The sequence below is a fragment of the Rhinolophus ferrumequinum genome, chromosome 8 (assembly GCF_004115265.2).
Source record: "Rhinolophus ferrumequinum isolate MPI-CBG mRhiFer1 chromosome 8, mRhiFer1_v1.p, whole genome shotgun sequence".
NCBI lineage: Eukaryota > Metazoa > Chordata > Mammalia > Chiroptera > Rhinolophidae > Rhinolophus > Rhinolophus ferrumequinum.
In genome coordinates, this window is record NC_046291.1 from 350610 (window position 1) to 378171 (window position 27562).

Here is a 27562-nt window from a genome sequence, read left to right on the forward strand (position 1 = left end):
GTCCAGGCTCTCTGCACGGTGAGTTCTCAGTCTTCACCCCAGCCACCCCGAGAAGGGGGTTGCAAGCACCCCCATATTTCAGACAATGAAGCTGACATGTAGTGAGGCTAAGTGACAGCCCTCAGCCAGGCAGCCAGGGATGACCCAGGAAGACTTGGGCAGAAGCCACATGGTTCCAGTTTGCACCGTACAGCACAGAACCAGCCTCTCAAAAGACAAGAATGGAGAGATCACAGGATGGCAGAATTTTAAAGGAAAGACAGGAGAAACCATTCTCCAAACTCAAAGGAGAAACTCAGACTCATGTTTCCAAGGATTTTACTTTGTGTCACCAAAGTCACTCTTGGTCAACTTCACAAATAAGCAAATTCCAACCAGCGAAATGGAATGTGAGACGTAAGACTTGACTTTCAGAAAACATAAGGCAGTATGCCTCCCGAAATCGTGCTTCTTACCTCAATGGCAAACACTTCCACGGTGTCGTCCAGCAGCTTCACTCTCAAATGCAGGTGTGTCTGCATCCTGCCGGGGGGCCCTGCCGCTGCCGCGGGAGCCTGCCCAGGCTCGAGGGTGCTCACTCCCTCAGCGGTCTGTGCACCCAAGCGGCTCCCGGGGGTCTGCAGGACTCTGTACGTTCCTTCTATCTCCCCCATTCTTCACCAGCGAAGTGATGAATATGCTAAAACGAAAGCAAACCAAAAGAATCATTACCAGTTATTTAGATATTAAAACACTGAAAAAAATCATCATGTCCACAGGAATTCTCCACATGATTTTTGAACTTCTGTGAGTCTTACATTACATAAAGATAAAGAGTGAAAAAAAGTCTGCCTTCTACTCGTATGGATCAGCGAAACATAAAATAATGACAAGCAACGCTTCAGTAACAATACTTCCCAGGGAATCCTGTGAGCCAGGCGGCAATTTAATGGACTGAACCTGCAAAACCATGTAAGCGAGTGCCAGCGGCACCCCCGGCAGGGGCAGGAGGCGACCGACGGCCTGCGTCTCTCAGGCTGCCTGGCATCCTGGCACATCGCCCCCCACCATCCACAGTGGTATCCACTGTGCTGACCACACGCGGAAAGCGCCGGACAGTGCGTTTCAGCAAAAGTAAACACTTGCGACATGGCACAGCACCAACATGTGCCAGGCAGTGCTTGGCAGGTCCCTTATCTCTGCTGACAGGGTGGGGAAAATGCCAAGAAAAGTAGCTGACGACAGCCTGCTTTGCAGGCCTTGGTTTTTCTAACTTGTGCCTCAGGCTGGAGTGGGTGCCAGCGGTGATGCGGGAAGTAATTTCACACACAGCACTGAATGACAGCCGGGGTGAGCGTCACGAGGACCACACACCTGGTGTCAGGAGGCACCGCCTTCTGCTGTCCTCACCAGAATCTTATCATCACCACCTACCGCCCACTTAATAGATACCGACACTGAGGGTCCCAGAGCGCCAAGTAGCTGGCCCAGTGTGGCACCTGTGCCTCTTTCAATCCTCCTTGTGCCACAGGAAAGGCCTCTGGTTTTAAGCTAGTATGCTGAACAGGGCTAATCACTTTTTTGTTTTCAACAAAGAAAGAACAGACTTAGTATCAGTGAGAATCTAGTAATAATGGCTTGCTTTTAATTGTATTTATTAATGTAGTTACCTCCTATTTTTGGCAAATTTCCTTCTTAAAAATATGTTTGAAAGTCAACTTAAAGAAAAATATTTAATAGTAAAGTATAGCATAGCCAAAACAAATGCCGATGTTGAATCAGGAAAAAAATGCACCTGCTGCAAGTTATCTGATTTCGCTTAATCATCTTCAAAAAGTCTTCGAGCAGTCCGCAGTAAATGTTTTAGAGAATTAATCTCACTAAATTCCAGGTCCAGTCCCTCGTGTGCCAGCGTAACTGCTCGGAGTCCTCTAACCCTTTCCTCTTCTTCATGCTTATTTTGTTATCAAACTCACGAGCTTTTTATATTTTGAATTAAGTTCAAAAAGCTTCTCAATGACCCGCTGCCAAGCACTCCTGCTGTACACTACAAGTCTACACAGCGAAGGTGCCCTTCCCAACCCACGAGGGAGAGAATCTCCACGCCAGACAAGCAAGAAGACGAGAAAGCCAAAACCCCTGGGAAGTGGACTGTGAGGAGTGTGGCAAGTGAAGAGGCCGTGTGACATCAGCCAAATCCATCGCCGTCCCAACTGCTGCACAAATGAATGGACCACATTCGGTTCAGGCTGGTGGTTACCCATCATTCAGAATTCTTTCTGCAGGCTGTATGCCCTGAGAGCAGGAACTACGAGGTGTGATCAAACAATATGGTGTGTTTAAATAAAAACACATTTATGACAGTAAAAAACACACTGCCATTCACTGTCCCCTCACAATACTCTTCCCTGGATTTTAACACACTTATCCCATCTTTCTTGTTACCACTTTCTGAAGCAGCTCTGGAAGTCCTCTTCCGTGAGTGTCTTTAGTTGCGCTGTTGTGACTGCCTCGGTGTCCTGAATCATTTTGACTTTGGGGAAGAGCCAGAAGTCGCATGGAGCCAGACCCGGTGAATAAAGTGGAAGAGGACACACTGTCATGTTTTTATTTGAAAGAAATTGCCATACTGATGTGTGACACGGAGTGTTGTCATGATGGAGAATGATTTACACACACTTTAAAACACACTTTCTTTCAACCATAGCTCACACCCAACTAACTGCACCAAACAAGTTGAAACTTGTCACACATTGTTACTAAGGTTCGACGCTCTTGCCACTTCCTGTATTGAAGATCCCTGCCTTTCCGTTGGATGGCACTCGGCAGCAGCAGTCACCGTATTTTATGATCATAATGGAAAGGCTCCGTGTTACACATCCCTTCTGGTATGGCAATTTCTGTCAAATAAAAACATTACAGGGGCCGGCCTGGTGGCTCAGGTGGTTGGAGCTCCATGCTCTCAACTCCGAAGGCTGCCGGTTTGATTCCCACATGGGCCAGTGGGCTCTCAACCACAAGGCTGCCAGTTCGCTTCCTCGACTCCCGCAAGGGATGGTGGGCTCCGCACCCTGCAACTAAGATTGAACACGGCACCTTGAGCTGAGCTGCTGCTGAGCTCCCGGATGGCTCGGTTGGTTGGAGTGCGTCCTCTCAACCACAAGGCTGCCGGTTCAACTCCCGCAAGGGATGGTGGGCCGCGCCCCCTGCAACTAGCAACGGCAACTGGACCTGGAGCTGAGCTGCGCCCTCCACACTAGGATTGAAAGTTCAACAACTTGACTTGGAAAAAAGTCCTGGAAGTACACACTGTTCCCCAATAAAGAACTGTTCCCCTTCCCCAATAAAATCTTTAAAAAAAAAAACACAAAACATTACTATGTGTCCTCATCCACCTTATTCACTAGACCTGCCACTGTATGAATTCTGCCTTTTCTCCAAATTCAGAATGATTCAGGACATCGAGGCCGCCACGACAGCACAACTAAAGACCCTCACAAAAGAGGACTTCTTCAGAGAACTGCTTCAGAAAGTGAGAAGAATGACGGGACAAGCATGTTCGAAGCAAGGGGGAATATTTTGAGGGGGATTAATGGCAATATGTATTTTACTGTAAAAATTTTCAAACATTCACTGTGTTTTTTTTTTTATCACACCTCATAAATTCTTACCGGAACGTTCCCAGAGTCTTCACTTCGCTGATGTCACTGGTGTAAAAGCACAGCCTGCCTGTCTCCTAATGCAATACTGCACTGAGCACAGTAACCAGGGACAAAGACTCCCCACAAACACTACCTCAGAGAATCAGTTTCCACGCCGCTGATATAAAACCTGAGATATACCACGTTCTGAGGACATGAATACGAGCCTTTGCATTGCAATCTCACAAACTTGAGCAGTTATTCCAAAAGGGAGAGAGCCCACCTTGAAGGTGTCTCCAGGGTGCAAACAGATGCTCACGTTCTAGCTCAGCTCAAATGACCACACACGGAGCCACCAAGTGTAAGTTCTTCTCAAACAAGCTATGGGGTGTTTTCCTGCGGGCACCAAAGTGATCCTCTCCTTCTAAGTAAAGCTACAGTTCTGAATACACAGATACAATCAGAATGTACTTTTAGAAGTCACCTCTCTTAGTTATTCCTTCATGTAATTCTTTTATATTTTTTCTCAATTTTAGATGGGAAAAAAATGTCTTCAGTTTGTCTTCTCCTCATTATAAGAAAGTCATGTCTAAATACATAATTCTAACAATAAGAAAATGGCAAGACCAGCCCACAGTGTCCAGAGGGGTACATCTGGGTGAGAAAACCCGAGGAGAATGTGCAAGGAGGGTATTACGAGAAAAGTTAGGGCACTGGGCCCTCTTGGTGACAGGGGGTCTGTCACTGGGAGAGGGGACAGGAAAGGAGTCTCTGGTGTGGCTGGCACAGTTCTTCTACTGCTTGACCAGGACAGTGTACACTTTATAATTCATTAAGCCATACATTTGATTCACATGGTGGTGATTTTATAGTACAAATATATTCAAAACAGCATACTTTTAATTTAACATTGTTTCATCTGTCACAAGAACTAAAGGCATATTAGACAAATGAAGGACTTTTCTTACTTATTCAAGGAATACGAAAACACGGCTGCCTAGAGGAAACTCCTCTGAGCAGCAGACTTACATCCTGGCTATTCTCATCCAACCCACAGTAAACGTCAACACGGCTGAAGCTGACTCAGGTCACAAGACACTCTCTCGTTCCTTCGGGAGGCCATCGGAGGAAGACAAGTTCACTGAAGAGTTAATGACCCCATGAGGTACCTTGCTGTGATATTCCAAAGGAAACCTGTTTGCTATCCCACAATACCCTGTTATCCCGAAAATAAGACCTACCCGGACAATCAGCTCTAATGCATCTTTTGGAGCAAAAATTAATGTAAGACCCGGTCTTATACCTGGTATTACATTATGTTACATTATATTATATTATACCTGGTCTTGTATTATAGTAAAATAAGACTGGGTCTTATATTAATTTTTGCTCCAAAAGACGCCTTAGAGCGGATTGTCTGGCTAGGTCTTATTTTCGGGGAAACACGGTAGTAATGTAGCATAAAGTACCCATTTAATAATTACTCAGCCTTAAGTTTAACAAAGCTTGGGAAGTAGGGAACTTAATAGAAAACTGATACGCAATGCCCATGCTGTGAATGTCAGTTAACCTTGGTCCCAAAGTCTACCAATCTGTGTTAGAACAAGCAGCAAACTGGATACTTCCTGTAGAAACGTGCACCTGCTCATCTATCCAACACTTTCCACAGACTGACAATGGGAAAAAAACGAAAGGAAAACTGTATGCACCGAATCTGTTTTACACAAATTACGACCGAACAGAAATTACTGTTTTGTGTGCTTATAAGCAAACATGACAAACACCGCAAGGCTGACACACCAAGTGTTCTGCAGCCCTGGGGCCCCAAATGTTGCATGCAGCCCCTGCTCACGTCTCTGCTGCTGCCAGAGAACTTTCCAGAAGTCTAGAGGGAAGAGGCAGTGCAAAGACCCAGAGACCTCTGGTTTATTTTCCCCTCTTCCTACCACATGGTCTTCCCTCCTAGAAGCATTTCTGGTGGCTGGATACAATCCCACCACTGACCTTATTGCTGCTACCTACAATTATACAAACTCAGCTCCTGTGCATCCACCCTCAGTAATAAACATTTAAAAGGCACCTGGAGACATATTTCCATCTTGAAGTTGGAAAAATTTGGCTCAAAAGTCTGCTAAAGCTTTGAGTGATGACATGTCAGTGTAAGTTTGTAACAAATAACCCACTCTGGGGGGAATGTTTACAATGAGGGGAGCAGTGCATGTCTGGGGGCCGGGAGCACAGGGGAAACTGTACCTTCACTCAACTTTGCTCTGAACTAAAAAATGCTCTAAAAACTATTCTTTTTTAAAAAAACACAGAACACATAGCTCAGAAGTGACAGAGTCAGGACTCCAGCCCACTGTGGAGTTGGCCACCAAGCCTTCCCCCTCCCGCTGGAAAATCAGCACATTGGTTCCCAGACAAGACACAGTCCATCGTCCCCACTAAAGGAAACTGGCTAAAACTTTTAGAGCAACAAACCCCACTCCCTTGAAATCTTTTTGGTTGCTTCTTTTAGAACCAAAACACTCACTGCAGGTCCTGGACTAATGTCATTTCGTTCAACGTCGTTTAATTATAACGTTGATGAGGAAAAAATCAATTCCTGGCTGGGCCACTGTCTGTGTGGAGTCGCAGTTTGGCCCCATGTCTGTCTGCGTGAGTTTCCTTGGGGACTCCCACGTCCCCGAGATGTCGTGTTGGGTTAAATGGGAAATCGACCTTGTCCCCGTGTGAGTGGGTGTGGGTGTGAGTGGCCCTGAGCTGCCGGGGGAGGCTTGGGGCCCCTGGGGCCCTAAACTGGAGTAAGTGGGTTGGAAGGGAATTACCTTGCTCCTATTCGCCTTTCTCAAACATATGTAGAGCTCACACTTATGTCAACGTTTAACATTAGAAGTGTTTTGGGTCTTTATTTAGAGGCTGGGTGATGTTTCTGTGACTAGAAATATGCTGTGGGGACTTAGCTCATGTTCCTATCCTCGGCCTCTGGTCAAACTGGTTTCGTGACCATCATTTCCCGTGAAGCCGCAGTTTCCACGAACCTATTGATGACGGTGAGTGACGACTCACTGTATTGAGCTGGCCAACTCAGGAGGCAGAGTGTGGCGCTTAACCATGCTCACCGCATGTGTCTCACAAGCCTGAAACCCACTGCACGGTTAGAACGAACTTCACTGCTGCTGATACTACACCTGCTGCTAAATTCTCACCTAGTTCCTGGACACTGAGCTGCATTACGTTTCTATTACAGGGAAGCAAGAGATGGATCTTTTTTTAACTCCCCTTTAGTAGGCATGGCTGGTATTTTTTAGAATAAGCAACTAAGTAATGCAATCACTGTCAGGAATTGGAGGAAAAACAGTTACAACTCGTCCTGCATTGCCAGGCCTCCGAGAGCTGATGGGCAAAGGCTGGCGGCCGGAGGGCAGGTGGCCACCCACGCCCACACCCCCCGGAATACAGCTTGCTGGCCACTGAAAGCCAACCCGGCCAGAGCACCACAGAAACCACGTTCAGTGCCGGAGACCGGGGAGGGTGGAGCAGAACTCACCTGAACACGCTGCTCCAGCAGGTGCTTCGGGATCTATGTCACCTAGTAAAGCCTAGGGACTGACAAGAGCCCAAAGTCAGGGCAATGCTATCCCTCAAGCACCAGGAAGGGCAGTGTAAGTCACCAACCTCAGAAACCTCTGGGTTGGAAGGGCGGCTCACACAAACAGAAACTTGTGACTAGCTGCAACCCAAAGGCCGAAGGCCGAGTGAAAAGGCAGGCACTAGACTAGGGCAGCAGGAAGGGCGGGGAAGAAGCCGGGAGCACAGGCCTGAGGGCAGCAACCCTGGGGTCCAATCCCTCTCTGCCAGCCATTAACCAGCTGGGCCATTGCACCACACCCAGTGGCACTTATTCTGCAAGGTGATGGGGGAGGGGTTGCTTTCAACTCTCGGAATCTATGATTTTTGTGCAAAGGCAGATCAATGTGAAAACAAAATGAAAGATGTGTTCTTGACTCCAATTAATCTATAGTATTTAGCAACCAAAAAAATAACGAAACCTCATGAAAATCATGTCATCCCATCCTTCCTACCTCACCATATGGAATAGTAGCTAAATGTCTGCAAGAAAAGGAGGATTGCTTTCAAAGTCCACACTACAATATAAACACAAATTATTGGTCCAAAGAGATAACTTTGGACAAAACCAATATTTGCAAACCTTAGAATTCTAATTTTCCTCCTGAGGTTTTTAAAACAATTGCTTGAATACTAAACAGATGTCAATATTTTTGACCTTCTTCCATCAGGTATTCTGACTTTATGGTAAAAAAAAAATTCATTTAACTGAAAAGTAAAGTTTCAAGAGCTGAAATGAATCCAGATAACTGACTATTCTCAACACTTTCTTTTGGGAATGAAGCCATCTAACTTAATGTCAAAATCCTCACAAAGCAAGGCAGGAAGATACGCTGCTTTGGTTTGAGAGTGAGTAAAAGCCAGGTGCAAACGCAGGTGCATGGTACACTAACATTAGTTAGAAGAGGAAGAATATAAACACACGCATCTGCTTATATTCAAACAACAACAGAAGGATAAACTGAAAACTAAGGAGCATGGTTAGCTATGAGGGGTGGGGTGTTGGGAAGACAGTGATGGAAACTACTGCTTCTAAGACACAGTGTTCAGTCATGTTGACTTGGGAACCTTGTCAATGTTTTTACATGATGAGAAAGCAAAATGAGATATAGACTGACAAAGAAGAATGAAAATATGAGATGGGAAAAACTACAGATGAGTTGGGCAAGAGAAGAACGGCTAAATTTTAATTTTTGTAAAAGTGCATTTGTAAACTTGGATAATAAAGCTGTGCATCAGTAAGTTTTGTAATAGAAACTACAAAGTCAGTTACATTTCTGTGTTGCATGGTGAGGTGAAAGAGTCAGGCCAGGAGTCAGAAGACATAATGTTGTGTCTGGTCTCTGACACTGACCGTCTTTGTGGGTTAGTCAGCTTATCTTTCTGAGTCTTGTTTCCATGTCTGTAAAATGGGCAAAATGCCAATTATGCCTACTCTGAATTGGCACAAATCAAATGAGAGAATATATAAAAATACTTTGTATGCTGCTAAATGCTACAAAACACAAGATAAGTGTTTTAGACCTTTTTCGGTCTATCTACCTAGTTCATAATGACTCACCTTTCTTTGAGAGTTGCCTTCCTGTTCACTGGATGACTCCACTCCCCCAACTGTATTTATTACGTCACTCCACCCAGCTCCCCACAATTGACTGGCCCAATATCGCACACCTGATCCTACATGGGGTGCATCAGATTCTCTCTCCTGAGAATTTCGACCAAGATTATCCAATTTACACAGGTTAGTTGAACAAAAATGTAAACTCTGGAGCAATAGGTTGGTCGTCTTCTGCCTGCTGAGGGCGTGGAGACACAGAGAAAGGCGGTGTGACAGGCAGGGGCAGGCTGGGAAAACAGGGAGACAGAAAGAAGACTAATGCTTTTGCTAGCAGCTCAGTCCATGCTCTTCTTCCTGAGGGCGGACTGCTGTGCTGCCTTAGGATCTGTAACACACTCTTTGTCCTATTCTTCACAACATGGTTCGTGTTGTTCTGTAATTTTCAACTGAAGAGTCTTACTGTGTTTCCCTGAAAATAAGACCTAGCCGGACAATCAGCTCTACTGTGTCTTTTGGAGCAAAAATTAATATAAGACCAGGTCTTATTTTACTATAATATAAGACTAGGTCTATAATATAATATAATATAATATAATATAATATAATATATCGGATCTTATATAAAAAAAAAAAGCAAAATGAAATCAGTGTTTTAGAAAAGCAAGCCCTAAAATTCAAATAAACTAAACAGATAATCCTACCTGTACATTAAGACAGTATCTAAACTACAAAGAGAATTCGTTCACGTGACTTTAAAACTCAGTAACTTCATTATACATCACTAGTGAAATAGTTCCTAAGGATTAAAAGACTACAAGTAGAGCCGGCCAGGTGGCTCAGGCTGTTGGAGCTCCGTGCTCCTAACTCCGAAGGCTGCCGGTTCGATTCCCACATGGGCCAGTGGGCTCTCAACTACAAGGTTGCTGGTTCGACTCCCACAAGGGATGGTGGGCTGTGCTCCCTATAACTGACAACGGCAACTGGACCTGGAGCTGAGCTGCGCCCTCCACAACTAAGACTGAAAGGACAACAACTTGAAGCTGAACAGCACCATCCACAACTACGATTGAAAGGACAACAACTTGACCTGGAAAAAATTCTGGAAGTATACACTGTTCCCCAATAAAGTCCTGTTTCCCTTCCCCAATTAAAAAAAAAAAAAATCTTAAAAAAAAAAAGACTACAAGTAACCCAAAATGTGGCACATTCTACAGGAAAAATGACCTCACTTCTTCAATAAATGGCCCCCCCCAAAAGGGGGGGGCAGAATGAAAACGGTTAAAGATGTTACCTGCCAAATGCTATGTGGGGGCCTTACTTGAATTCTGAGTCAAATATTTATGGAACAATCAGGGAACTCTGAATAGTAACTGGATACTAGATGATATTAAGTAGTACTGGTGATTTCCTGGATGACTTAATGGTGTTGTGCACATGAAGAGGAACACATTCCTCCCTTAACGATATACACTAAAATATTTATGGGTGGAATGAATAATGTCTAGGATTCACTAAAATAATCCAGTGAGGTGGAGAGCTGCAGTGGGGACGATAGGCCAAACAAACAAAAAGCCCCAAACTACCACCCATAGGTCGATTATTGAAGCTGGCTTTGATAGATTGTTTTCTCTACTTTTGTGAATGTTTGGAGTTTCCATAAGTTAAAAAAAAACAACAACGAAAACCCCTGAAACAAAAAAACAGATCTAGCAACAATTTTCAATGTATCTAAAGATCCAAGGAACCTCTGGAATAGTGCACAGCTGAGAGAGGCCATGTGTGAGCCTCCTACACTACGAAATGCTGGCCCAGTTCCATCCCGGCCATGGGAAATCACAACCAGAGAAGGAAGCTGCTTGCTGAGGCCACAAGACCCAATCTGTGGGGAGGTGAGACCAGCATCCAGCATCCTGGCTCCCAGGCCTATATAATATAAGGCAAATTCTTCGAGATTAAAAAAACGAAACAAAAAAATTTGACTGAAAAACCTGTACACCTGTGCATTATAAATTCACTCTTTCCTTTGTCACTTCCATTTGTTAGTGTATTTTTCAGTTCTAAAATTCCCTTGTTTTTCTTTATATCCTCATTCATTCATTTATTGCCAAGGCTTTCTATCTTTCCATTTATTTCAAGAATACTCTAACTTCTCAGAACAGTTTAATAATAGTGGCTTTAAAGTGGGTTTGGGTTTTTTTATTGCAACAGTAACTTACCACAAAGTTAGCAACTTAAAATAACAGCCTTTTAGAAGTTTGGGTGCAGGGTGGACCAGCAGAGCTCTCTGCCTAGGGTCTCATGAGGTCTGAGTCAAGATGCCACCCAGTCTAGGGTCTTATATGGGTGCTCTAGGGGAGAACACACTTCCAGGCTCATCCAGTTCTGTTTGGGAACACAAGGGAGGCCCCCAGTCCTTGCTGGCAATCAGCAGTTGGTTGTTCTCAGCTTCTGGAGGCCAGCTGCCTTTCTTGGCTTCCTCCATCTTCAGACCCATCTGAGGCAGTCTGGTGAATCCTTAAGCCTCCACTCTCTGCCGTCCCTTTCTGCTGTCAGCTAGGGAAAGGGCTCCACTGTTAAGGGCTCACGTCATTAGATGAGGCCCACTGGATAATCCAGGACACCCTCACTCTTTTCAGATTAGCTGATCGGTGCCCTAAATCACACCTGCCCAGCACTTCTGCAATGTAAGCCCACACATTCCCAGAAGTAACACTAGTGTGTCAAGGTCATGAGGCCCAAAGGCTTGGTCAGATAATTCCAACACCAGCAGCATCTCGGCTTTATCCTGGCTTTTCTCTCATGAAGTGATATTTTCCTGGTTCTGCACATGCTGGGTAATTTTGGATTGTATCCTGGACATTTTAAATAGTGTGTTGTTCTGAGACTTTCGGTCCTGTTGAAACGCCACGGAGAATGCCGGTATTTTTGATCTAGCAGGCACCGGCTGAGTTCAGGCTGTGTCCCACCCAGCCTTCTGTGGGCTGTGGTCTCAGCATCAGTTCCACCTTCAGAGGCTGTCCTTCCTGGTCACCAAAACCCAGAGGCCAGCATGGGTTCCAGGCGGTCCACCCTGTGACGCGGAGTTCCCAGTCTCCAGCAAGCTGCTTGGGGTTAGACCCATGTGTGCACAGCTCAGCACTGAACCCCTAACTTTATAAGCCACTTTAAGTGCCACTTTTCCAAGCCCCTCCCTCTCTGCAATCTCCCTGGTGCACTTTCCAGTGCCCTGGGGCTCCCCTGCCTAGCTAGTCCTCCAGCTGGAAACCTGGGGCTTTAGTTACCCTGCTCTGCCATTCACTTCCTGTGTATTGCCTGGGACCATGTTGCAGGAGGACAGAAAGAAAAGGCACCGGGGTTCCCCCCACTCCCTCAGTTTTGGCGTCTGCCGGCTCCTGCTGCCACAGGAGTGGAGAGACAGGGAGAGAGAGGAGAGAAAGGGGGTGGCTTTCCCCCACTCTCTCTTCTGGAGCCCAAAGGAGAAGGCTTCTCCTCCAATTCTCCCGGTTCATACACGGTAAGTCTATTTCCTTAGCCAGGTTAGGAAAGTTTTCCATTATCATTCCTTCAAATAAATTCTCAATCCCTCGCTCCCTCTCTTCTCCTTCCGGTAACCCTATGATATGAATGTTATGATTGATGTTATCCCAGAGGCCGCTTAAATTATCTTTGTTTTTTAAAATTATTACTATTCTTTTTCATTTTTGTTGTTCCATTTGGGTGTTTTCTGCTACGCTGTCTTCCCAATCACTGATTCGATCCTCTGCTTTATCTAATCTGCTGGCGATTTCTTCTAGTGTGTTCTTCATTTCAGTTGTTGTATTCTTCACTTCTGACCGGTTCTTTTTTATGGTTTCTTTGTCCTTCTTTTTGCTTACTTATCTGTTTGTTGAAGTTCCAAGTTCCTTACGCACTCTTAGTATTAGTATTAATTAGTATTTTAAACTCTCACTGGTAGATTGGTTACCTCCACTTCATTTATTTCTTTTTCTGGAGGTTCTTTTATTTGGGATGCATTTCTTTGTTCCTCATTCTGGCCGCCACTCTGTAAGTGTCTATGTAGGAGGCAGGTCTGCTATGTCGCCCAGTCTTGGCCAGGCGGCCTTACGCAGTATGTGTCCTGTGGGGCCCTGGCACAGTCTCTCTGGTCACCTGTGCAGGGTACTCCAGGATTGTCCCTTGTGTGGGTTGCATGTGCCCTCCTGTTATAATTGTGCCTTGATTGCTTTTGGCACATCAGGGGGCGGAACTGACCCTTAGGCTGACTGGCTGTGGGGTTTGGCCACATCCACAGCTTATAAGCTGCTGTGTAGGGGCTGACGCCTCAGAAGGGGACTCACCCCCACGGGCTCCTGTGCCTGTTGAGACTCCCCTTTTGGGTGTGCCACTTGGTTAGGACAGACTTAGCAAGTAGTGCTGTCCTGTGGTCTGAGGCTGGCCTCTGGGTGTGTTGTTTCTGGTGTCTCTTGGGCGGGGTTCTCATGCAGGCCAATTTCAGCATTGCTGTGACTGGCATGGCACTTCCTGGTACTGTGTTTCCCCGAAAATAAGACCTACCCGGACAATCAGCTCAAATGTGTCTTTTGGAGCAAAAATTAATATAAGACCAGGTCTTTATAACATAATAACATAATACAATAATATATATAAGACCAGGTCTTTATAATATAATAATATAATACAATAATATAATATAATATACGTGTAACAAATATAATATAATACAATATAATACCGGGTCTTATATTAATTTTTGCACCAAAAGATGCATTAGAGCTGATTGTCTGGCTAGGTCTTATTTTCGGGGAAACATGGTAGGGGCCACAAAGCTGTATGTGGTTGGCTGTTGCCTGTGCTGGACCTGGAGGTGCATGGGGGTGACCACGCTGAGAACCAAAGCCAACTGCCACCAGTATCAGGCCTGGGATAGCTTAGCAAAAGGCCTAGGGCACCCTTAGGCCTGTCTGTTGACACCTGCCAGCTGCCCGTAAGGCTCAGCCGCTGAGAACCTCCTGAGGGGCGTGGGGCCAGGTTGCCACATGCTGAAAGTGCCTCTGGTGATGCTGTGTGAGTTGGATGGGACGGGGTCCCAGGGAGCCACCAGAGTGGGGCAGGTGGAGTTCACAAGGTCAATGCAGATTCAGTTCTTGCACTAGCACCAAGCCTGTGGCCACTCTGCAAAATGCCCAGTGAACACGGCGGCCAGCCACTGCTCCCTTGGGCCTGCAGATTCCCAAGAGTTAGTTGTCTACAAAAGGCCACAGCTCATGTTGGGATTGATTGCCCGTCACCGAAAGGGTCTCAGATGGCCACACAAGCTGCTGTGGGTTGTTTCCTGTAAGAAGAGCCTCCTCTAAAGCCTAGCCATTTATACAATCTGTAAAACTACCTAGTGTTGCTTCCTCCTTCCCAAGCACAGTCCTTCTAGCGGCTGGAAGATACACTGAGCACCCTCACGCCATGTGCCTATTGTGTTACCTGGGAACAAGCAAAGGGCCAGGAACTGCCCCCACAAAAGCAGCTTTTTATTCTGCCTCCGGTATCTGGGCTCCTCACTTGCACCAGCCCCTTCCAAGGTCCTACACAAAGTGTGCCTATGGTCACATTCCTTTGTAAAATGTATAAAAAATATTCTAACTGCAATCTGCTAAGACTGCTGCCTCTTTCCCCTCCAACTTTGCCTGTCCCGCTTTCCCTCTATGTCAGGTAGCTTAGAAGGGGCTGTCTGTGTTTTGGGGATCCAGCTAAGGGCACGAGTTGGAGATGCATTTGGTTTGGATTTAGTGGGATTCATTTATGTTGTCTGCAGTTCTTCCCGGGTATACTTAAGTTATTAATCAGGGATGGATTCCTAGAGTACTGCTATAGCACTGTGCCTGCTCATTAGACATTTACGAAACAAAGGGACAGAGCTGGGGGGCTGTGGCACCATGAGTGGGTCCAGTGGCGCCTGGCACTGGAAGTGTGTGGGCAGTGGGAGAGAAACAAGTTTGAAAAACTGCAGTGCTTGCCTGTCAGAAAAATAATCGATAATGTAGCATAATTATAAACATAGCATAGACTTTTTTTTAACTTTTTGAATAGAATTATGCAGAAGAGAATTTCCAAGACACAAACCTGTAGCTGTACTAGAAACAGCAACTGTGTCTTTATGTGAAATCATATTTTATGCATCCTATCAATAATAAAAAAATTTTACCAACTGAACTAGAGGAATCACTAAATTCTTTCTATTCTGTCACATAAAGAGGTACTTAAAAAGTATGTAGCCAAAGAAAAAGTATTACAGCACACAGCAGGTAATTAACAAATATGCTACTTTCCTAGATTTTTTCATGTTTGTATTACTGGTCAGATTCTTCAAATCTGTAACTTGTCTTTTCTCATTCTACATATTCATTTTCAAAATTAATTTTTGTTTGTAACATTGGATTCTTTTCATAAAGAAGCCTCCTTCCCCTAATTATATAAATTTCAGGTCCATAAAACTTGGCACCCACCCTTGCCCCAGATGTAATTTGATTAATTTATTTGAATATTTACTGAACACCTAGCCTGTATCAAGCAAGTAGAAGTACATAAGGATAGGGGACTGTAAGAGACAGAAAATCCCTCCCACTAGGTGGAGGACGACAAACAAAGAAGATAGTATGTTACATGGTGCTAAGTGCCATGGAGAAAGTGAAGACAGCAGATGGGAATTTGATGGGTGGAGAGGGAGGTGAGAAGGCTTCACCAAGAAGAGGGCATGTGCGTCAGGACTGACGAAGGTCCTGATGCAACAGCCACTATGTCCTGAGTGACCGCCACTGCTGGGCCGCCATGCCACACCCTCGACCACATCATCTCATTGAATCCTCACCATCCCCACTACACAGATCCAGGAACTCGAGCTCAGGAAGGTCAGTGACTTGCTGGTGGTCGCTGAGCTCTGTAAATGGCCTCAACCCCTCCCTGATTCCACGGTGTGCTGTCTCCTCTCTGCTTTGAGGGACCCCAGATGCCAAGCACAGAGCACACAAAGACCTAGAAGGGGAGACAACTACGTAAGTAGCCAGTGCCCCCTTCCCACTGCATTAACAGAGCAGAAACCATGAGGTAACACCGTGGAAGGGGGTGTTGCTAGCCTGACCCAGACAGGCTTTCCTGGCATGGAGTCGGAGCTGGGCCTTGCAGGGGACAGGAGACCAGCTGGACAGAGAGCTGTGTGTGCACGGGCACGGGACTGCTGGGCAAGAAGGGAAGGCTGAGTGTGGCTGGGGCCCTGAGGGTCATGGGGGGCTGGGCAATGAGGGATGTCAAGCGGTGCTTGGGATCTGGGTGTAATCTCATACCTACCTCTGTGCTACAGCTGGGAAGCAACGAGCAGGCTGAGCTGGGGAGAGGTGGGAGGAAGGGTCATCACTGCCTCTGACATTATAGGACCTTTTTGCCTGAATTTTCAAATGGCTATAAACTGAAACACCGGTTTTGGGGGAAACAATCCATGACTCTAAAGCAAAGCTCCTTATGTCATTCTAACTTCGCTTCTGATCCTTGTCCACGTCCTTTGTGGTTGCTGTGTACACATTCTTCAGCCTTTTGGGTTAAGGAATGCTTTGCAACACATTTCTATGAATCAAACTGGGGCTACATGGGTCTGAAAGGGCTTCGTGGAACTTTCCAGCATCAATCAGCTTTGGCAATCCGTTCACAGCCTTCTCTGCAAGCAGGGCAACTGCTTAAATGCTGCCTGCTTCTCTCTTGACTGCTCAGATTCATCTTGCACCTGACAACATAATGGCTAATGTTTATTAAGCACTTACTGTGTGCCAGGTATCTTGCTAAGAGCTCTTCTACTGAAACTTCGTCCTCACAACAACCCTGTAAGGGAGGTCGATTCTAACCCCATTTTAACAATAAGGAACCCGAGGCTGAGATAAAGTAATGTCACATAAACTTCCTTCTTGGGAAAGGAATTAGCACTGCAGGAACGTGCAGGTCTGCTATGAAAACGTCCAGCAAACTCGTGCCATGCACACTAGTCTCTAGTCCAGTGCTGAGTGACAATGAGAACGAGCCACCTGCCACGGGGTGACCCACACCACTTCCTCTCTGTTACAGAGGCACAGCCACCTGGCCACATCTCCTTCGCCGATTCTGAGAGAACCAAGCAAAGAACAGGCACGACGTGCTCCACAATCTGAATACAGTTTTATCTTGGGGTGTACAGGACTCAGGAAAACTTCTCAAACAACGGCAGATGCAGAAAATTAAACTTCTATTTGGCCAACAGTAAAGGTCACTCCATGCCCGCCGACCTCAAAGGTCTCCTGCCATCTCTGGCAGCGAGAAAATCTGTGTTGCCCGTTGTGATGCAGTCTGCATTTAACCAGCGCTCTAACCCCGTGTCACCTGATGGGTATCAAACATTTCCACAGCGCTCCAGCCAAAACTACCTCATGGAAACAAAACAAACGTAGCGAGAAAAACCACCCTTTGAAGATTTCGCCCTGGCTTTCCAATCTTTCCACCCTTTCTTTACACTGCGGACGACCACTACGGCCTTCAATACGCCTTGGTCTAATTTCTTTCACAGCCATTACTGACTAGCACAGGAAAGCGGCAGCGGCTGCGGCCAGCAGAGTAAATGAAGTCTGGCCCCAATTTCCACGCTTTTCCCTCAGAAGCCTCCCCACTGCCTCAGGAGTATTTCTAGAACTTAGCGGAGTACAAACAGTCCCATCTAGCACGGGATTCCCACCTCCAAGACACAGTTTAAGGAAAGCCAAGAAGGGCGTGGCCACACGCCTGGGGAGCTCCACCTGCGGCGCTGCGCTGGCCTCCACCGCGCACCTGGATCTCCACATGGGGCATTCTCCTCCCCGAGAGCTCCACGCGGGGCCCTGCCCGGGTCACCTCGTCCGTGGGCCTCCACGAGGGACCCTCCACCGGCCCCCCGTGGGCCTCCAAGCGGGACCCTCCCCGGGGTCTCCACGCGGGGCACTCCCGCCCCGCCCACCTCCGGGCCTCCAGATGGACCCCGCACCGCACCCCGAGCCTCCAGCTCCCCACACACAGGCCCTCCTTGCACGGGGCCCGCCGTCCTAGAAGGCCTCTGAGCCCGTGGGTGGACTCTTGTGGCGGACCGCAGTCCCGAGGTGTCCAGGCCGCCGAGAGTCTCAGCGCCCTCCTTGCTCAAGGCCTCGGCCCTAGGCTTCGGCCGCGCGCCCCCGCCCCCGCCCCCGCGTCCTTGCGGCCCCACGTCCTCACCCGCCGGCCCGGCCCGCGCCGTCGCCTGCAGCGGCCTCCCGGTCCTGCGCGCCGGCTCCGCCCGCTCCCGACTGCCCGCGGGCCTCACCGCGCCGCGCGCCCCGCCCCCGCTCCGCGCGCCCCACCCGGGACCCCGCCCCCGCCCCCGCGGACGCGCCGCCGATTGGCTAGCCTGGAAGCGCGGCACCGAATTCTGATTGGTGAAAGACGGGGAGGGGACGGAGAGAGGCAACCCTCGGAGTCGCGTGCAAATCAGCAGAAACTCGGCTCGCTGGGCGGGCTGCTGCTTAGGGTGGGGCGCGGTCTTGGGCGGTGCCTCGGCTCGCTGGGCGGGACGCTGCCCTGGGCGTGGCCTTCGACTCGGGGGGCGGGACGCTGTCCTGGGCGGGGCCCCGGCTCGCTGGGCGGGACGCTGTCCCTGGCGGGGCCTCGGTCGGGGCGTGGGACGCTGTCCTGGGCGTGCCTTCGACTCGGGGGTCGGGACTTTGGCCTGGGCGGGACCTTCGACTCGGAGGGGGCGGGACGCTGTCCTGGGCGTGGCCTCGGCTCGCTGGGCCTGGCGCGGTTCCCCTGGTACCCGTTCGCTTCGCCCGGCTGGTGCCCGCCAGCTTTAACCTCCACCCATTGCACTCCTGGGGCTACCGAAACCTTGGCCTGAGGGTACTAAGAGCCACGCGAGGATGTACAGTGTAGATTGGTCGCTCTGGGGAGGCGGCCCACGGCCCTCCAAACCTTCGCGGTCCCCCTGCCTCGCGACCGCCACCTGGGAATGGAAACGTGACACCGCTTCCTCGAGGGGCTGTGAACTCCTACGCATTCATCAAGACCCCCGTCCAACGTGCCCTCCGAGGTGGCTGTGGTCCTGGCACCCATGGCTGTCCCCTCAAGGCTTTTGAGGGGAAAAATCCAGGGCCGACTGAGATCGTCCACGAGGGGAGTTCTCCTCCTACAGTGCTCCCTCCTGAGCGAAGCCAGATCCGATTCCCAAAAGCCAAGATGGGAGTCAATATTGGCCTCAGGGTCTGAGGCTGTGCAGGAATCCCACCCCCTGGGGCTCAGCCCTGCGGGGGCGACTCTCCCTCCTCCTGTCCCCAAAGTCTTCCACCACTCCCTCTGGTCTTTTCCTCTTACCAGTCCCCAGCAACACCGCCAGTCCTGTCGTTTAAGTACCCAGCAGACTGTCCTCGCTGCCCCCAGGATGGTGCAAAGCTCTGACTGAACCCCCCCTCAACACCACTCCAGGTGCAGCGGAGAGCCTGGTTAGAGGGGCCGGTGACCCCGAGGAGCCTGCGGGGTGTATCCTGGCGACTGGAGGGAAGCCGCGACAGACTGCAAGGTATGGGGGACCGGAAGACTAGAGACAGTGGGAGCTTCACTGGCGTGGTCTAGGAAGGTGGCTCAGGAAAGGGCCCACACCAAGGATGGAAAGGGACTCTGTGTCCTGGGTGGTCAGTAGGGTGGACAGCAGGTGGGCCGCTCAGCCACCCAGATCAGCCTTAACAGTCCAGGTTTTAAAAATGTCTAATTGTAGAGGAACTTCCCTTACCTATCTTTTCTTAGAGATACTTAGAATAGAAATTATTTCTTCTTAGATATATTTCAGTCATTCATTATATTTCCAGGTATTTAGTTAGTAGTTGTTGCCCCTGAATGAGATCTTTCTTTTTCCACTAAATTTTCTAACTAGTGAGTAGACATCATTGAAATCTTACTAGTGCTAATTTTTATCAGGTATTCTTTCATTTTAAGCAGGTGATTCTTTCGCTGTAAGTAATTCCTGTCCAGTCTTTACGATTCTTTCCTTTGGGCTGGGATCGCTGATGCTATTGCTGCAAATAATTCTACCTGATTTTATATACGATATTCAAAGGGTTCTGAACCTTTCCCAGAAGACCTTACACCTTTTCCTTGAAAAAGAACCAATAATGAGAAGTACTCACTTAATGTCTTAACTCACTTAATAGTGCTTTATTGGTAAAAGGTTAGTTTCAATGGATACAAAATTGCTGTGTAAAATAAGTTTTCAAAATACATTTCAATAGGTAAAGATTATCTCTTAGTAAAAGAGCAATTATCTACTAGCAAAAGTATGTATTTAGGTATAGGCAACAAAAGGGGATTTAAAAGTGTAACGGTGTAGGTCCACCCACACACTTAACCATTATTCAGGGCAGCTAGCCCTAAGCAGTAGTTTAACTCAAACTACACAGGGCTGACACTGACCACTTGCAAATGTCCCCCTGCCTCCCTTTAAACAGCTTTTATTAGCACAGTTGATCAATGCCAAAATAACCCCCATGAGTGGCCTTGAAAAGACACGGAACACTTTTTCTTGGTAAAAACTTTGCACAACATGCCTAAACCTAAAGCTACTGACCGTTCACAATTATGCAACAGTGAAAGGGCCAAGTAAGCCAGGACACCGTATTATTTGCTATAGCACACTTTTGTAACTAATATATTTTGACCTCATTTCATTATTTTGGCCAAAACAGAAAACCCTCCTCATCCTCGGATCAAGCATTTTCTCCATCTCAACCCCTCCTGTTAGAGCAAAATGAAAATACTGAACCAGCACCTGTTCCCTCCAGGTCCCCTTCACCAGTCACTTTCTGGGGACCCATTTCCCAACATCAGTAGAAATGCTCAAGGACAGGGCCCTGGAACACCAGCACCCTCAGAGTGCACAGCAGGGGACACGGTAGGAGGGAGAGGGCCAAGGCCAGAGCACAGGATACCCACAGGTGTGGCTGTGACTGGCAGCACCTGCCCACCAGCCCACGGTACAGATCTGAAATGTCTTTCATTCTTATACGACACACAGAGAAATTATATTGCATACAGTGAAGGAAATGGATGAGACAGCCGGCACATAAAAAAATGACCACTGCTATTTGCCTCCTATCAAAAAACCATCCAAAAAAGGAAGCGTTAAAGGAAAGCCAAATCGGGAAAAGCTGGCATTTTGGGTTGCATTAGGGCTGAGGCCTCAGGGTCTGTAATAGGTCTGGGTTCAGAGGCACCCACCCACCCAAAGGACCCTAATTTCCACTGCTGAGGCAGTAACTACACCTGCAGTTATAGAAAGTATATTAAAGTGCAGTATAAAAGTACAAAAGGTTAGTTTCTGAACAGATCAATTGTTAATTTTCCTTAAAAAGTTATTTTTTAATTTAGTTGAGTAAAAATAGTTCATTGACTCTCATTGTGTTGGTAAGAATCTTAGCTGCAACATGAAAACTGGAGCTCACGGGTACGCTGATGTTTTCCGTAGCAGAGTATAACTAGCATTCGTGGAGAATACTACAAAAAGTGGCTTGTGACAAGTTCTCTGCATAGTGGTTTAAAAATGACCTAGCTTAAGGATCCAGAGACTTGGTAAAATCTACCCCTAAAAGCCTGTTCTTTAAAAGAAAGTCTAAACATGTATGTCGTTAGATAACTCTACCGTTTCATTTGGTAAACAGATAAATGTGCAGATCAACTAACGGTACTGAATTATAGCAGCAAAAGTGGTTTTAGGTGTTGTTCTCAAATAGAAGAAAGGCGAGGATGAACCCCGACATGGCGCATCCTACTAAGTAAATGGCCTTGTACCTCCTATGTCACTAGGTCCATGTTTCTACCACTCAGGAACATTCTGGGAATTGAATGTTCCAGAAATAAATCAAGAGTGCTCCTCAATGACTAGCTCCTCAATGACTCAGGCCAGCCAAATCATATTAACTACATATGCTGGCTGATCCCCGGAAAGCAATTCTAACAGTAGTGGTTAGTTAAGGTGAAAGAAAATGAAAATGCAAAGTTCACGCACAAAACAGAAGTAGACCCTAGCAATGAATACAAATGTTTAAACGTACTGCATACAAAAGAATACATCAAAACTTAAAAAAAAAAGTTCTCGGGCCACAGGCACTGGAAAATGTGGACGGGTACCCATCCAACAGCTTCTTGAAAACGCAGAGCTGGTGTTACTCATCCGCAATGTTTTATCCTGCGAAGTGTTTTCTGGAAAAACAAAGTACAACACAGTGAGATGGGAGGGATGTAATGCTTGCTGCGTTGACCATTAACAGCCTTCTTTTCTGCCTAACAAAGGGCACGAAGTGACCAGAAGGTGGGGCTCATTGGACCACAGAGCTTAACGGAATCAAAACGTCCATTTGTGAAGCTCTGGGAAACTGAGAGTACTGCAAAACTAAAAAGTTTACCAAAGTACAGATCAATTTTATGTATCTAAAGTAGAATTTCCATAGTTTCCAAAAGAATGGCAGCAAGGTCAGAGAAAACAACATCGTCAGCCCTCCGGCCTCCAACGAGCCTGCCCCAGGGTCCCTGCTTCTCCACGTGACCTGCATTTCCTGTTGGCACCAGTCCTGCTCCTGCACAATCCGCCTGCCTCCCTTTCTCCTTCCCTCCCTTCGGACTGGCTAGTTCCCTGCCCAAAGCCATGTAACTGTAAACCCCTGCACAGCATCAACGGCCTTGTGGGAGAAGTGTGAACTGAGCACGTACCCTTGGGACGGTTCTAAGGTTTCAACGTGATGACAACAGTAAAGCCACCAGGTGGGGTTACACAGACGCTCCCTTCAGAGGACCTGCTCACGCTGGACGTATGGGTCTGTGCCTTTTTGTGCATATACTTCACAACAAAAACCTTTCTCAACAAGCCACACAAGGGCAGGAGCTCTGGGGAGGTGGCCGACACCCCTGAATGCTCCTCTAGGTCCTCTGTCTGTCACAGTCTATTTCTGACAGGTGTCCAACCTCTGGGCTCTCTGCCTTCTGTCCTGTCAATCCTGCCAGGTGTCAGCTGAGCCTCGAGTCACTCATGTCACAGCACCTCCCTGTTTTCATCAACAACACTCTCAGCTGTGCACGGGAGACTCAGTGCCTCTTCCCAAACCTGTGCCAGCTCACACCTGTCCAGCCCCAGTCCTCTCTTCCACAGAAAGGGTCTGCCTCCCCCAACCCCATGGAACTGCTTCCGCCTCTGGTCTTTATCTGGCTTCCTCTCCCTCCGTCCTCTCGCAGGCGATGACAGCAGACATCCAAAGAGCTCTGCATGCTCAGCAGTCCACAGGACACAGGAGCTTTTCCAAGTCGCGGGCCCCTGGTGTCCAAAGTTCCTTCAAGCAGGAAGGCCAGCCAGCCACGTGACTGACTCCAGGGCTGGAGCAGAGCTGTGCTGAGGGGTAGGCGGTCCACAGTGCCCCTCGAGGTGCCCGCCTTGCCCGGCAGAGTTCACCCCCTCAAGTGGCCTACACCAGCTGTTCACTAACACTGAACATTCTCTCTGAAGGGCTGTTTGTTTTGCAGCTTTAATAAACTTCTAATTGTCTAAGTAACGAAAGCTCTTCTATTGTTCACCCTATCACGGCTTAGGAACCAGGAAGCCTCTTCACTGGACACTGGACAGGAGTGGAGAAACTTCCCTTTCCTGGGAGCACCTTTCCCCTGGAAGGCCGGGACGTGAAGACAGAATCCCAGGCGCCCTCACCTCAGGCCAGCTGCCCGTGGGCCCCACCGTCGCCATCCCCGCCCTGCAGCTGCAGCTGCATCTGGGCCTGCATCCGGGCAATCATCTCCTGCATGCGGCGCAGCTGTGGGCACAAGACAGACAGCGTGTTACTGCGGGCGCCCAGCCCCCTGCAGCCCCACGTCCCAGAACACCCACTTCTGTGCTTTCCCAAAACACGCCAAGGAGCTAATATACACCCTCTTACAGACCAGTGAGACCGGCAACAACCAAGAGATGACCGAACAAATGACAGGAATATGCAATTCAAATAAGAGCAATTACCAATAAACAAGCAAAGAATGAGCAGAGGCGGGAGATCTTTCCTAACCCAAAGGCTGGAGGAGACCACCACTGGCCCGTGGAGGGTGTGCAGTCAAGGGGGGCAGGGCGGGTCCTAGCCCTTCAAAGGGCGATGCCCGTCCTTGTGTCCCTATCAATTTTATCCTTGTGGTTTCTGTGTGTTTACAAAGACCTCCAGGCAATTATTATAAAATATGTACCTGATTTTTTTCCCAGGCAACTTTGTTGTTTGTGACATTTAAATATTTGATCCATGCTGAATTAATTTGGCTACAGAAGTTGAGTCTTATTTTTGTTTCCAAAAGGATGGTCTGTTCCGTGATTATTTACTGACTATGCCTGGATTCCACAACTCCACAGATCTCAAGGCCAGCTTTACCCCAGAGCACATTTCTCCCTTTCTGACCTAGTTCCAGCCCTGTACCTAAGCAGCCTGCCACGCCTGGACCAAACACTCTAGGTGACCACCGTTCTCTCATGTTGCCGTAACCAGTAAGACAAGCCTCTTCTCATTAGTCCATTCTTACAGCTTCCTGTGTTTCCCATGGTTAGTCTTTAAAACAAACATTACAGTTATCTTATCAAGCTCTCCCCTAAAAGAAAAAACTCGGCAAACACACGTAACTCTGCTGGAACTGCATTAAATTTAGAGATTAGAGAGAACTGTGATCTTGGAATTAGCATCCTAAAAAGTTACGTCTGTTAAAATGCTGAATGTTTTATTAGTAGTGTCTTTCCCCGTGAAGTCCTACACATTTCTTCTTACATTTTTGTTAATGGTTGTGAATGGCAATTCATTACTTTCTAATCGGTTATTATCTATGTATAGGAAAACTGATTTTTGAACATATTACAAAATCAGGCATGTTATTAAATTCTCACTATTTCTAAGTTTTTTCCACTAAATTGCTATTGGAGATTAAATAACATACTTAAAGCAATATGCATATTATTACGTATATATAAAATACATTAGCTATATGAAATATAATTCTTCTCAAAAAAACAAGGAAAACTATAATAAGCTAACTACAAATAATATTTTTGGGTACAAACTACACAGCTTTAGACTTAAAAATAGTACTTTTCTACTTACCTCAGCTTCCTTTTCCAGCAAGATCTGGTCTTTATTCATGTCCTCATTTTCCACTTTTCTAAGAGTTGAAGGAAATTACAATATTTTATCAAACGTAAGTTGGTTATTTCTCATGACAGAGACCCCAAGCAAAATATCACTTTACATTTTGGAGAAATGTACTTAAAATTACGTATATTTATCGTTTTTCTGATTAATGACATGAATAGGTAAGTAAGAATGATGAAAAAAGAGCAACATGAAATGGAAAATCCAAGAAATACTCTAAGCTGGGTTAATAACACTTCCATCTTTATCTACTCAAAAAACAGTAGCCATTATCTGAAGAATACTCTTTTCCAGTTACTTTATGCACACACTACCCCCATTGCATTGAAAAAGGAACAGGGCCTGATGTCTCACAGGCCAGCACAGAGACCGTCTGAGCTCATGAGGACACAGCACTGCACATGCCGATGGCCTGGGACCTAGTGGGGCCTCCTCGCTGCCTCGAAAACTTTTCTTACTGTCTGGTCCCCATGTTAATAATAACACGATAGACTTTAACATATACCTCGTACATACGCACAAATCCACCAAATTTTAAAAATGTGAACATTTTAGTGAACTACAATATAAAACATTCTTTTTATAAATGATGTGTATCACTTATATGTTAAACTCTAAGCAGAGATGTGGTTTTATCAGATACAAATCAGGTCTCAAATAAAAACTTATTAGGATGGTAAAAAAGAGATGAGTAAGGGTGGCTGCTCCCCCTTACTGGGGCGGTGCCAGTTTCTTAATGTTCTCATTTACAGACAGAGGGACGCTTCTGAGAAAGCCTCCCCCCCCCCACATCTCCGGCCCTCCCATCTGAAGCTGTGCTTTACGTGTAGATGATTAAAGCCACCTTTAACAGTCTACGAGGAAAACACAATTCGATTAAATCAGCAATGAGGATCTTGCAACAAGAAACCGGATCATGTTGCTCAGAGGTGAACAAGGCCACACTGGACACATACAGGAAGGAGACAGCACAACTTGGGGTGACACAGTATGGACACAAGGGGACAGCGTGATAATGACCTGCCGCCTCTTTTGAGCCTCTCAGAACGGAAGTTCTCATAGTGAAGGTCCTGGGTCACTTCCTGGAGGTCCTGCATGTGAGTGCTGGAAGAGAGAAGAACACATAGCAGGGGGCTCCACACATGTGCACACATGTGCCATTTGAATGGAAAAAACAGCCAATCAAGGACATGGGGGAAACACCTGTAACAAAAAACACCCTTATGACTATAAATTGTATGCAAAGTTCCTGGAATTTCGGGATAAGGGGGTGAGGCTATGGAAATATCTATAGAAGTGCAGCTCTCCTCGCTATCCCATCAACCGTACACAAACACGCCCATCCACAGGGTCTCTGCATGACACCATCACCACTGGACAGACGTAGATGCACAAAGAAGTTTGGGGAGGTTTTTTTAGGTAAGCAATGTCTGAAACAGAATACACTTTTCTAAAAGTACTTCGAGAAAACATGCAATTCAAATAGTCATGATTTCTTAAGCTCAACATTTATACCAGAAGTTAATTAGTTTAAGCTATAAAGAGCTTATAAAGAATAAAATTAATATTAATATTAATATTCTGCATAAAATAGAAACAGCACTTCCAATCCTCTAATCATCGTATAAAATGTTTCTGGGTTTTTTGGACCAGTCTTTTTAAATACGTAATCACTCATGAGCGAATAAAGATGCCGTGTTCCTGTTACTCAGGACCCAAGTAAACGGACCAGGTCACGGCCCAGGGGTGGCCCGTCCTCCCTTTCTGAAAACACACACTGGACACTACAGCCTCCACACAGTCCACCTCTGTGACAATACATCAGAATCACCAGGCTTCAATGAGAAATTCAATGGATTACGACAGTCACTTTCAAATAATTTTGAGCTGCCACAAAGGTACCTATGCTTGCATTTGGGGGGAACCCATCCCTGAAGGGCCTGGGGTTCACTTTAAATGCCTTAGGCTGTGACTGAATTACTCTGTTTCCCCAAAAATAAGACCTAGCCAGACCATCACCTCTAACGTGTCTTTTGGAGCAAAAATTAACGTGAGATCTGGTTATTTATATTACATTACGTTACATTACACCATAATATACTATATCCGGTTTATCATAAATTAAGACCGGGTCTTATATTAATTTTTGCTCCAAAAGACGCATTAGAGCTGATGGTCCAGCTAGGTCTTATTTTCGGGGAAACACAGTATCAGCTTGAGTAGTAATTTTAGTGGTATTTTAGTGATTTGTAATTCACTAAAAATTCTTCACACAAGTGAGACACGTGGCCCAGACAGCGACCTTCAGTGACTCCAAGGTTACCTAGGTGAGCCATTCTCTGAGATCGTCTGATTGAAGGGTAACAGACTGGAGCAATACTTTCTTTCAGCCTCTCCATTCAAGGGCAACAGCAACGCCCGGATGTGACTAAGTGTGCAATCTATTTGCAGAGGAAAACAGTCTTGTTTCTGTAGTCACGTCTGCTCTAGCTGCTAAGAATCGATTGAAGAACGTCAAGGCTGGCTGGAGCCATCGCGAC

General features: G+C 46.8%; 2 protein-coding genes across 2 annotated transcripts in view; both read right to left on the reverse strand.

Moving 5' to 3' along the window:
- The window catches only part of FARP2 (FERM, ARH/RhoGEF and pleckstrin domain protein 2), a 100989-nt gene extending 82835 nt beyond the window's left edge, over window positions 1-18154 (reverse strand). Inside the window, exons 1-2 of the mRNA XM_033113003.1 lie at window positions 18058-18154; window positions 456-679 (exon numbers count right to left, since the gene is read on the reverse strand). Coding sequence (XP_032968894.1) covers window positions 456-653 — 198 coding nt within the window. The 5' untranslated portion in view covers window positions 654-679; window positions 18058-18154. The remainder of the gene's footprint in view (window positions 1-455; window positions 680-18057) is intronic.
- Window positions 18155-20001: 1847 nt separating this feature from the next.
- Window positions 20002-27562, reverse strand: part of SEPTIN2 (septin 2) — a 30229-nt gene continuing 22668 nt past the window's right edge. The window contains exons 10-13 of the mRNA XM_033111816.1: window positions 26043-26126; window positions 24975-25032; window positions 23558-23660; window positions 20002-22065 (exon numbers count right to left, since the gene is read on the reverse strand). Of these exons, the coding sequence (XP_032967707.1) occupies window positions 23559-23660; window positions 24975-25032; window positions 26043-26126 (244 nt within the window). The 3' untranslated portion in view covers window positions 20002-22065; window position 23558. The remainder of the gene's footprint in view (window positions 22066-23557; window positions 23661-24974; window positions 25033-26042; window positions 26127-27562) is intronic.